Source organism: Gobius niger, assembly GCF_951799975.1.
Source record: "Gobius niger genome assembly, contig: SCAFFOLD_32, whole genome shotgun sequence".
NCBI classification, from domain to species: Eukaryota; Metazoa; Chordata; class Actinopteri; order Gobiiformes; family Gobiidae; genus Gobius; species Gobius niger.
The window spans coordinates 292,820-304,553 of NW_027639254.1; the positions used below are offsets into that span (position 1 = coordinate 292,820).

General features: G+C 53.8%; 1 protein-coding gene across 1 annotated transcript in view; it reads left to right on the forward strand.

Annotated features, from left to right (window-relative positions):
• The window catches only part of LOC306982685 (pleckstrin homology domain-containing family A member 7-like), a gene marked incomplete at both ends in the record, with an annotated part of 82,343 nt that extends 72,145 nt beyond the window's left edge, over positions 1–10,198 (forward strand). Inside the window, 5 exons of the mRNA XM_079583151.1 lie at positions 57–167; positions 661–772; positions 1,096–1,286; positions 9,659–9,805; positions 9,908–10,198. Of these exons, the coding sequence (XP_079439277.1) occupies positions 57–167; positions 661–772; positions 1,096–1,286; positions 9,659–9,805; positions 9,908–10,198 (852 nt within the window). The remainder of the gene's footprint in view (positions 1–56; positions 168–660; positions 773–1,095; positions 1,287–9,658; positions 9,806–9,907) is intronic.
• Between the last annotated feature and the right edge of the window lie 1,536 nt (positions 10,199–11,734).

An 11,734-nucleotide genomic window follows, 5' to 3' on the forward strand; every position in this document is an offset into this window, starting at 1 on the left:
ACCTGAGATTAACTCACTTGAGGATGACGATGATAATGTTTTGGTTCTTTGTCCAGGACATGTGTCGCTCGTGGGAGCAGTATCTTCATCTGGAGACGTCTGTGGAGCAGCTCAGGTCTGCTCTACAGAACCAACTGGACCAGCTGGACCTCAGCGCCGCCGCACAGGTACTGGACCAGGACCAGGACTGGACCAGGACTGGACCAGGACCCGGACTGGACCAGGACCAGGACTGGACCACTCCTCTGACCTCACTCAGACATGAACAGAGGCATCATTTCATCGACTAAACTGTTTCGTCAAAGAAATATTTTATTTTTGCGACAAAAATTTGCCTAAAGCTAAATGAAAAATAGTTAATGTAAACCCCCCCACACCCCTCCTGGAGCCCCCCCTGAACGTGGTGGAGGGTTTGATCCTGAATGATCCTGTAGGGTCTCCCAGGGCAAACAGGTCCTCTTCAGAAGCTCCTTATGAGAGACCAACAGAACATCCTGTGGACCCACCACCTGCAGGGGGCGCCATAGGGGCTGGTGCAGTGTGATTTCACGACCCGGAAACGGACAAGTGGAAGAAAGTGGATGGAGTGATTGAGAATGAACTTGGAGGGTTTCTCCAGGCGGCAGCAGGTCATGTTTAACGTAACTGTTGTGTGTGCAGTTGCAGCGCTCCGACCTGAAGAGGGAGCTGTGGAGGATCGAGGACGTCCTGTCCGGGCTCAGCAGCAGCAGATCCTCCTATAGCAGCAGCGTCCAGCTCCTGCTGAACACAGGTCACACATGACACATGACACATGACACATGACACACACATGACACATGACACATGACACATGACACACACATGACACATGACACATGACACATGACACACACATGACACATGACACATGACACATGACACACACATGACACATGACACACACATGACACATGACACACACATGACACATGACACACACATGACACATGACACACACATGACACACACATGACACATGACACACACACAGCGCCACCTTGTGCCAAAGGTCTGAAGGAAACAAAAGCTCTACGCTCTTAGTGTGAAAGGTTCTGTGCTCTGATTGGTTGACAGAGAGGACGTTAGAGCCTTCAGCTCCGCCCCCGCGCCCGCCCCTCCCTTGTGGATTTGAAGAGGATGAAGACTCCGCCCCCGAGGTCCCGCCCCTGCCGCGAGAGGCCGCCGCCATTCGCCACACGTCAGTGAGAGGTCTGAAGCGCCAATCAGACGAGAGGAGGCGGGACCGGGAGGGCGGGGACTGGAAGGTGAGGCCACGAGGCGGGTACTTTCTCTCTGAGGTACTCCCTCTCTGAGGTACTCCCTCTCTGAGGTACTCCCTCTCTGAGGTACTCCCTCTCTGAGGTACTCCCTCTCTCTGAAGCGGGTACTCTCTCTCTGAGGTACTCTCTCTCTGAGGTACTCCCTCTCTGAGGCGGATACTCTCTCTCTGAGGTACTCCCTCTCTGAGGCGGGTACTCTCTCTCTGAGGCGGGTACTCTCTCTCTGAGGCGGGTACTCTCTCTCTGAGGTGCTCTCTCTCTGAGGTACTCTCTCTCTGAGGTGCTCTCTCTCTGAGGTACTCTCTCTCTGAGGTACTCTCTCTCTGAGGCGGGTACTCTCTCTCTGAGGTGCTCTCTCTCTGAGGCGGGTACTCTCTCTCTGAGGTACTCTCTCTCTGAGGCGGGTACTCTCTCTCTGAGGTACTCTCTCTCTGAGGCGGGTACTCTCTCTCTGAGGTGCTCTCTCTCTGAGGTGGGTGCTCTCTCTCTGAGGTACTCTCTCTCTGAGGTACTCTCTCTCTGAGGCGGGTACTCTCTCTCTGAGGTGCTCTCTCTCTGAGGCGGGTACTCTCTCTCTGAGGTACTCTCTCTCTGAGGCGGGTACTCTCTCTCTGAGGTACTCTCTCTCTGAGGCGGGTACTCTCTCTCTGAGGTGCTCTCTCTCTGAGGCGGGTGCTCTCTCTCTGAGGTACTCTCTCTCTGAGGTGGGTGCTCTCTCTCTGAGGTACTCTCTCTCTGAGGTACTCTCTCTCTGAGGCGGGTACTCTCTCTCTGAGGTGCTCTCTCTCTGAGGCGGGTGCTCTCTCTCTGAGGTGCTCTTCTGAGGTGGGTGCTCTCTCTCTGAGGTACTCTCTCTCTGAGGTACTCTCTCTCTGAGGCGGGTACTCTCTCTCTGAGGTGCTCTCTCTCTGAGGTGCTCTCTCTCTGAGGTACTCTCTCTCTGAGGTACTCTCTCTCTGAGGTGGGTGCTCTCTCTCTGAGGTACTCTCTCTCTGAGGTGGGTGCTCTCTCTCTGAGGTACTCTCTCTCTGAGGTGGGTGCTCTCTCTCTGAGGTACTCTCTCTCTGAGGTGGGTGCTCTCTCTCTGAGGTACTCTCTCTCTGAGGCGGGTGCTCTCTCTCTGAGGTACTCTCTCTCTGAGGTACTCTCTCTCTGAGGTACTCCCTCTCTGAGGTACTCTCTCTCTGAGGTGCTCTCTCTCTGAGGTACTCTCTCTCTGAGGTGCTCTCTCTCTGAGGCGGGTACTCTCTCTCTGAGGTACTCTCTCTCTGAGGTGGGTACTCTCTCTCTGAGGTACTCTCTCTCTGAGGCGGGTACTCTCTCTCTGAGGTACTCTCTCTCTGAGGCGGGTACTCTCTCTCTGAGGTACTCTCTCTCTGAGGCGGGTACTCTCTCTCTGAGGTACTCTCTCTCTGAGGTGGGTACTCTCTCTCTGAGGTACTCTCTCTCTGAGGCGGGTACTCTCTCTCTGAGGTACTCTCTCTCTGAGGCGGGTACTCTCTCTCTGAGGTACTCTCTCTCTGAGGTACTCTCTCTCTGAGGCGGGTACTCTCTCTCTGAGGTGCTCCCTCTCTGAGGTGCTCCCTCTCTGAGGTACTCTCTCTCTGAGGTACTCTCTCTCTGAGGTACTCTCTCTCTGAGGCGGGTACTCTCTCTCTGAGGTACTCTCTCTCTGAGGCGGGTACTCTCTCTCTGAGGTACTCTCTCTCTGAGGTACTCTCTCTCTGAGGCGGGTACTCTCTCTCTGAGGTGCTCCCTCTCTGAGGTACTCTCTCTCTGAGGTGCTCTCTCTCTGAGGCGGGTACTCTCTCTCTGAGGTGGGTACTCCCTCTCTGAGGTGCTCCCTCTCTGAGGTACTCTCTCTCTGAGGTACTCTCTCTCTGAGGTGCTCTCTCTCTGAGGTGCTCTCTCTCTGAGGTACTCTCTCTCTGAGGTGCTCTCTCTCTGAGGCGGGTACTCTCTCTCTGAGGTGCTCCCTCTCTGAGGTGCTCCCTCTCTGAGGTACTCTCTCTCTGAGGTGCTCTCTCTCTGAGGCGGGTACTCTCTCTCTGAGGTACTCTCTCTCTGAGGTACTCTCTCTCTGAGGTGCTCTCTCTCTGAGGTGCTCCCTCTCTGAGGTACTCCCTCTCTGAGGTACTCCCTCTCTGAGGTGCTCTCTCTCTGAGGTACTCCCTCTCTGAGGTGCTCTCTCTCTGAGGCGGGTACTCTCTCTCTCTGAGGTACTCCCTCTCTGAGGTACTCCCTCTCTGAGGTGCTCTCTCTCTGAGGTGCTCCCTCTCTGAGGTGCTCCCTCTCTGAGGTACTCCCTCTCTGAGGTGCTCCCTCTCTGAGGTACTCCCTCTCTGAGGTACTCTCTCTCTGAGGTACTCTCTCTCTGAGGTACTCCCTCTCTGAGGTGCTCTCTCTCTGAGGTGCTCCCTCTCTGAGGTACTCCCTCTCTGAGGTGCTCTCTCTCTGAGGTGCTCCCTCTCTGAGGTGCTCTCTCTCTGAGGTACTCCCTCTCTGAGGTGCTCTCTCTCTGAGGTGCTCCCTCTCTGAGGTACTCCCTCTCTGAGGTGCTCTCTCTCTGAGGTGCTCTCTCTCTGAGGTGCTCTCTCTCTGAGGTACTCCCTCTCTGAGGTACTCTCTCTCTGAGGTACTCCCTCTCTGAGGTACTCCCTCTCTGAGGTGCTCTCTCTCTGAGGTGCTCCCTCTCTGAGGTACTCTCTCTCTGAGGTACTCTCTCTCTGAGGTGCTCTCTCTCTGAGGTACTCTCTCTCTGAGGTACTCTCTCTCTGAGGTGCTCCCTCTCTGAGGTACTCTCTCTCTGAGGTACTCTCTCTCTGAGGTGCTCCCTCTCTGAGGTGCTCCCTCTCTGAGGTACTCTCTCTCTGAGGCGGGTACTCCCTCTCTGAGGTGCTCTCTCTCTGAGGCGGGTACTCCCTCTCTGAGGTACTCCCTCTCTGAGGCGGGTACTCCCTCTCTGAGGCGGGTACTCTCTCTCTGAGGTACTCTCTCTCTGAGGCGGGTACTCCCTCTCTGAGGTACTCCCTCTCTGAGGCGGGTACTCCCTCTCTGAGGTGCTCTCTCTCTGAGGTACTCCCTCTCTGAGGCGGGTACTCTCTCTCTGAGGTGCTCCCTCTCTGAGGTACTCTCTCTCTGAGGTGCTCTCTCTCTGAGGTGCTCCCTCTCTGAGGTGCTCCCTCTCTGAGGTGCTCTCTCTCTGAGGTGCTCCCTCTCTGAGGTACTCTCTCTCTGAGGTACTCTCTCTCTGAGGTGCTCTCTCTCTGAGGTACTCTCTCTCTGAGGTGCTCCCTCTCTGAGGTGCTCCCTCTCTGAGGTGCTCCCTCTCTGAGGTGCTCTCTCTCTGAGGTGCTCCCTCTCTGAGGTACTCCCTCTCTGAGGTACTCCCTCTCTGAGGTGCTCCCTCTCTGAGGTGCTCCCTCTCTGAGGTACTCCCTCTCTGAGGTCCTCCCTCTCTGAGGTGCTCCCTCTCTGAGGTACTCCCTCTCTGAGGTGCTCCCTCTCTGAGGTGCTCCCTCTCTGAGGTACTCCCTCTCTGAGGTACTCCCTCTCTGAGGTACTCCCTCTCTGAGGTGCTCCCTCTCTGAGGTGCTCCCTCTCTGAGGTACTCCCTCTCTGAGGTCCTCCCTCTCTGAGGTGCTCCCTCTCTGAGGTACTCTCTCTCTGAGGTACTCCCTCTCTGAGGTACTCCCTCTCTGAGGTGCTCCCTCTCTGAGGTCCTCCCTCTCTGAGGTGCTCCCTCTCTGAGGTGCTCCCTCTCTGAGGTCCTCCCTCTCTGAGGTCCTCCCTCTCTGAGGTACTCCCTCTCTGAGGTGCTCCCTCTCTGAGGTCCTCCCTCTCTGAGGTCCTCCCTCTCTGAGGTGCTCCCTCTCTGAGGTGCTCCCTCTCTGAGGTCCTCCCTCTCTGAGGTCCTCCCTCTCTGAGGTGCTCCCTCTCTGAGGTGCTCCCTCTCTGAGGTACTCCCTCTCTGAGGTCCTCCCTCTCTGAGGTACTCCCTCTCTGAGGTGCTCCCTCTCTGAGGTGCTCCCTCTCTGAGGTGCTCCCTCTCTGAGGTACTCTCTCTCTGAGGTACTCCCTCTCTGAGGTACTCCCTCTCTGAGGTGCTCCCTCTCTGAGGTCCTCCCTCTCTGAGGTGCTCCCTCTCTGAGGTGCTCCCTCTCTGAGGTGCTCCCTCTCTGAGGTACTCTCTCTCTGAGGTGCTCTCTCTCTGAGGTGCTCCCTCTCTGAGGTACTCCCTCTCTGAGGTACTCTCTCTCTGAGGTGCTCCCTCTCTGAGGTACTCCCTCTCTGAGGTACTCCCTCTCTGAGGTGCTCTCTCTCTGAGGTGCTCTCTCTCTGAGGTGCTCTCTCTCTGAGGTACTCTCTCTCTGAGGTACTCCCTCTCTGAGGTGCTCTCTCTCTGAGGTGCTCCCTCTCTGAGGTGCTCCCTCTCTGAGGTACTCCCTCTCTGAGGTGCTCTCTCTCTGAGGTGCTCCCTCTCTGAGGTACTCTCTCTCTGAGGTGCTCTCTCTCTGAGGTGCTCCCTCTCTGAGGTACTCCCTCTCTGAGGTACTCCCTCTCTGAGGTACTCTCTCTCTGAGGTACTCTCTCTCTGAGGTACTCCCTCTCTGAGGTGCTCCCTCTCTGAGGTACTCCCTCTCTGAGGTACTCTCTCTCTGAGGTGCTCCCTCTCTGAGGTGCTCCCTCTCTGAGGTACTCCCTCTCTGAGGTACTCCCTCTCTGAGGTGCTCCCTCTCTGAGGTACTCCCTCTCTGAGGTACTCTCTCTCTGAGGTGCTCCCTCTCTGAGGTACTCTCTCTCTGAGGTGCTCCCTCTCTGAGGTGCTCCCTCTCTGAGGTACTCTCTCTCTGAGGTACTCTCTCTCTGAGGTGCTCTCTCTCTGAGGTGCTCTCTCTCTGAGGTACTCTCTCTCTGAGGTACTCTCTCTCTGAGGTACTCTCTCTCTGAGGTACTCTCTCTCTGAGGTACTCCCTCTCTGAGGTGCTCTCTCTCTGAGGTGCTCCCTCTCTGAGGTACTCCCTCTCTGAGGTGCTCTCTCTCTGAGGTGCTCTCTCTCTGAGGTACTCTCTCTCTGAGGTACTCTCTCTCTGAGGTACTCCCTCTCTGAGGTGCTCTCTCTCTGAGGTGCTCCCTCTCTGAGGTGCTCCCTCTCTGAGGTACTCCCTCTCTGAGGTACTCTCTCTCTGAGGTACTCTCTCTCTGAGGTACTCCCTCTCTGAGGTGCTCTCTCTCTGAGGTGCTCCCTCTCTGAGGTGCTCCCTCTCTGAGGTACTCCCTCTCTGAGGTACTCTCTCTCTGAGGTACTCTCTCTCTGAGGTACTCCCTCTCTGAGGTGCTCTCTCTCTGAGGTGCTCTCTCTCTGAGGTACTCTCTCTCTGAGGTGCTCTCTCTCTGAGGTGCTCTCTCTCTGAGGTACTCTCTCTCTGAGGTACTCCCTCTCTGAGGTACTCTCTCTCTGAGGTACTCTCTCTCTGAGGTACTCCCTCTCTGAGGTGCTCTCTCTCTGAGGTGCTCTCTCTCTGAGGTACTCTCTCTCTGAGGTACTCTCTCTCTGAGGTACTCCCTCTCTGAGGTGCTCTCTCTCTGAGGTACTCTCTCTCTGAGGTGCTCTCTCTCTGAGGTGCTCTCTCTCTGAGGTGCTCTCTCTCTGAGGTGCTCTCTCTCTGAGGTGCTCCCTCTCTGAGGTGCTCCCTCTCTGAGGTACTCTCTCTCTGAGGTACTCTCTCTCTGAGGTGCTCTCTCTCTGAGGTGCTCTCTCTCTGAGGTGCTCTCTCTCTGAGGTACTCTCTCTCTGAGGTGCTCTCTCTCTGAGGTGCTCTCTCTCTGAGGTACTCTCTCTCTGAGGTGCTCTCTCTCTGAGGTACTCTCTCTCTGAGGTACTCTCTCTCTGAGGTACTCCCTCTCTGAGGTGCTCTCTCTCTGAGGTGCTCTCTCTCTGAGGTGCTCTCTCTCTGAGGTACTCTCTCTCTGAGGTACTCTCTCTCTGAGGTGCTCTCTCTCTGAGGTACTCCCTCTCTGAGGTGCTCTCTCTCTGAGGTGCTCTCTCTCTGAGGTACTCTCTCTCTGAGGTGCTCTCTCTCTGAGGTGCTCTCTCTCTGAGGTACTCTCTCTCTGAGGTGCTCTCTCTCTGAGGTGCTCTCTCTCTGAGGTACTCTCTCTCTGAGGTGCTCTCTCTCTGAGGTGCTCTCTCTCTGAGGTGCTCTCTCTCTGAGGTGCTCTCTCTCTGAGGTGCTCTCTCTCTGAGGTGCTCTCTCTCTGAGGTGCTCCCTCTCTGAGGTGCTCTCTCTCTGAGGTACTCTCTCTCTGAGGTGCTCCCTCTCTGAGGTGCTCCCTCTCTGAGGTACTCCCTCTCTGAGGTACTCTCTCTCTGAGGCGGGTACTCTCTCTCTGAGGCGGGTACTCTCTCTGAGGTGCTCTCTCTCTGAGGTGCTCCCTCTCTGAGGTGCTCTCTCTCTGAGGTGCTCCCTCTCTGAGGTGCTCCCTCTCTGAGGTACTCCCTCTCTGAGGTACTCTCTCTCTGAGGTACTCTCTCTCTGAGGTACTCCCTCTCTGAGGTGCTCTCTCTCTGAGGTACTCTCTCTCTGAGGTGCTCCCTCTCTGAGGTGCTCCCTCTCTGAGGTACTCTCTCTCTGAGGTGCTCTCTCTCTGAGGTACTCTCTCTCTGAGGTGCTCCCTCTCTGAGGTGCTCCCTCTCTGAGGTACTCCCTCTCTGAGGTACTCTCTCTCTGAGGTACTCTCTCTCTGAGGTACTCCCTCTCTGAGGTGCTCTCTCTCTGAGGTACTCTCTCTCTGAGGTGCTCCCTCTCTGAGGTGCTCCCTCTCTGAGGTACTCCCTCTCTGAGGTACTCTCTCTCTGAGGTACTCTCTCTCTGAGGTACTCTCTCTCTGAGGTGCTCCCTCTCTGAGGTGCTCCCTCTCTGAGGTACTCTCTCTCTGAGGTACTCTCTCTCTGAGGTGCTCTCTCTCTGAGGCGGGTACTCTCTCTCTGAGGCGGGTACTCTCTCTCTGAGGTGCTCTCTCTCTGAGGTGCTCTCTCTCTGAGGCGGGTACTCTCTCTCTGAGGTGCTCCCTCTCCGAGGTGCTCTCTCTCTGAGGTGCTCCCTCTCCGAGGTGCTCTCTCTCTGAGGTGCTCCCTCTCTGAGGTGCTCTCTCTCTGAGGTGCTCTCTCTCTGAGGTGCTCTCTCTCTGAGGTACTCTCTCTCTGAGGTGCTCCCTCTCTGAGGTACTCTCTCTCTGAGGTGCTCTCTCTCTGAGGTGCTCTCTCTCTGAGGTGCTCCCTCTCCGAGGTGCTCTCTCTCTGAGGTGCTCCCTCTCCGAGGTGCTCTCTCTCTGAGGTGCTCTCTCTCTGAGGTGCTCTCTCTCTGAGGTACTCTCTCTCTGAGGTGCTCTCTCTCTGAGGTGCTCCCTCTCTGAGGTGCTCTCTCTCTGAGGTGCTCTCTCTCTGAGGTGCTCTCTCTCTGAGGTACTCTCTCTCTGAGGTGCTCCCTCTCTGAGGTACTCTCTCTCTGAGGTGCTCCCTCTCTGAGGTACTCTCTCTCTGAGGTACTCTCTCTCTGAGGTGCTCTCTCTCTGAGGCGGGTACTCTCTCTCTGAGGTGCTCTCTCTCTGAGGTGCTCTCTCTCTGAGGTACTCTCTCTCTGAGGTACTCTCTCTCTGAGGTACTCTCTCTCTGAGGTACTCTCTCTCTGAGGCGGGTACTCTCTCTCTGAGGTGCTCTCTCTCTGAGGTGCTCTCTCTCTGAGGCGGGTACTCTCTCTCTGAGGTGCTCCCTCTCCGAGGTGCTCTCTCTCTGAGGTACTCCCTCTCTGAGGTACTCTCTCTCTGAGGTACTCTCTCTCTGAGGTACTCTCTCTCTGAGGCGGGTACTCTCTCTCTGAGGTGCTCTCTCTCTGAGGTGCTCTCTCTCTGAGGTACTCTCTCTCTGAGGTACTCTCTCTCTGAGGTACTCTCTCTCTGAGGTACTCTCTCTCTGAGGCGGGTACTCTCTCTCTGAGGTGCTCTCTCTCTGAGGTGCTCTCTCTCTGAGGCGGGTACTCTCTCTCTGAGGTGCTCTCTCTCTGAGGTACTCTCTCTCTGAGGTACTCCCTCTCTGAGGTGCTCTCTCTCTGAGGTGCTCCCTCTCTGAGGTGCTCTCTCTCTGAGGTACTCCCTCTCTGAGGTCCTCTCTCTCTGAGGTACTCTCTCTCTGAGGTACTCCCTCTCTGAGGTGCTCTCTCTCTGAGGTACTCCCTCTCTGAGGTACTCCCTCTCTGAGGTACTCTCTCTCTGAGGTGCTCTCTCTCTGAGGTACTCTCTCTCTGAGGTGCTCTCTCTCTGAGGTGCTCCCTCTCTGAGGTCCTCTCTCCCTGTCTCAGTTTCAGACGGACCTCCGCTCGTTCCTGAGTGAGCCGGAGTTACCTGTAGGCTCCTCCTCCTGCACTCACCTGGACTCCGCCCCCTCTGAGCTGAAGCGAAGCTCCGTGTCGGCGTTCGTCACTCTGCGCGGAGGAGCCGGGGCTCGGGTCAGTGACCTTTACGTCTGTGTTCCTTATTTGAAAGCTCAGAACCTCTAGAGGCTGGACTGCATCAGCAGGTGGAGGTGACGCTCTGACCTGTCGTTTCAGGAGCGCCCGAAGAGCGCCTTCGAATGCTCCGCCTCCTCCCCCTCGGCGCTGGACTCTGATTGGCTGAGCTCGGTCCAGTCGCGCGGCCGGATGAGCGCGGACGAGCAGCTGCGGCGAATGAGGCGCCACCGGAGCGACGCCGGCCAATCGGACCACGGCTCCGCCCAGGTGTGCGCGCGCGGAGCCCCGCCCCCCTCACGAGCCCCGCCCCCCACGCCAAAGCGCAGCAGCAGCCGAGAGCGACGCCGCCAAATCCTGAACGCGAGACTCGGCCCCGAGACTAACGCTTAGAAAGGGTTCATCTGCGCAGGCGACGCTTCATCTGCGCAGGCGACGCTTCATCTGCGCAGCCGGGCCTTAGATCAACATCGAGTAAAGAGGAAAAAAGTTTAAAGAGGGGGTGTTCTGCTTTAAAGAGGGGGTGTTCTGCTTTAAAGAGGGGGTGTTCTGCTTTAAAGAGGGGGTGTTCTGCTTTAAAGAGGGGGTGTTCTGCTTTAAAGAGGGGGTGTTCTGCTTTAAAGAGGGGGTGTTCTGCTTTAAAGAGGGGGTGTTCTGCTTTAAAGAGGGGGTGTTCTGCTTTTGTCAGTCACATAGCACCAGTCTATATCTCACTACAATGATGACAAACCTTCTGTTGGTCTGTAAATGCAGTAAATTAGAATAACTGCCTTGTATAAAATGTCTCTCTCAAAATGGCTGCAGTGAATGTCTTGAAATAGGCCTCTGTCTCTTTAAGAACCTCTGAGCCTTTAGACACGCCCCCTCCACACGCTGTCTGTGGCATCAGTGGGGAGGGGGTTCTGCTGAGGAGCAGTGGTTGGTTACTCGGCTGGTGACCAAAGCTCGGAGGCGTCTCCAGGAGGTGGGGGCGTTCCTAGGAGGACTCAGGCAAACCTATCCCTAAAATGGCCGCCATCAGCCAAAAATTCAACAAAAAATTGACAAAAATGTGACAAAAAATCAACAAAAAAATGACAAAAATTCAACACAAAATTGACAAAAATTCGACAAAAAATTGACAAAAGTTCAACAAAAAATTGACAAAAATTTGACAAAAAATCAACAAAAAAATGACAAAAAATTGACAAAAATTCGACAAAAAATTGACAAAAATTCGACAAAAAATTGACAAAAATTCAACAAAAAAAATGACAAAAAATTGACAAAAATTAGACAAAAAATTGACAAAAATTCGACAAAAAATTGACAAAAATTCGACAAAAAATTGACAAAAATTCAACAAAAAAAATGACAAAAAATTGACAAAAATTAGACAAAAAATTGACAAAAATTCAACAAAAAAATGACAAAAACTTGACAAAAAATTGACAAAAATTCAACAAAAAAATGACAAAAAATTGACAAAAAAATGACAAAAAATTGATAAAAATTCAACAAAAAATTGACAAAAATTCAACAAAAAAATGACAAAAATTCAACAAAAAAATGACAAAAATTCAACAAAAAAATGACAAACAATTGACAAAAAATTGACTAAAATTCAACAACAAAAAAGACAAAAATTCAACTAAAAATTCACTAAAATTCAACAAAAAATCAACAAAAATGTGACAAAAATTCAACAAAAATGTGACAAAAACCTATCCCTAAAATGGCCGCCATCAGAGTTTTTACAGATTACTCACAAATACGTGAATGTGCCAAGGCAACACTTCAGCCATGTTTTTAATGAGGGAGTGACAGAAGAACATGATGGAAAGCTGGAAAAAGTCAATTTTGCAGAACACCCCCCCTTTAAATAAATTGGGAAAATAATGGGGAAAGTTTCTGAAAACCTCGGGGAAAAAACAAAATGGCCAAAAACAA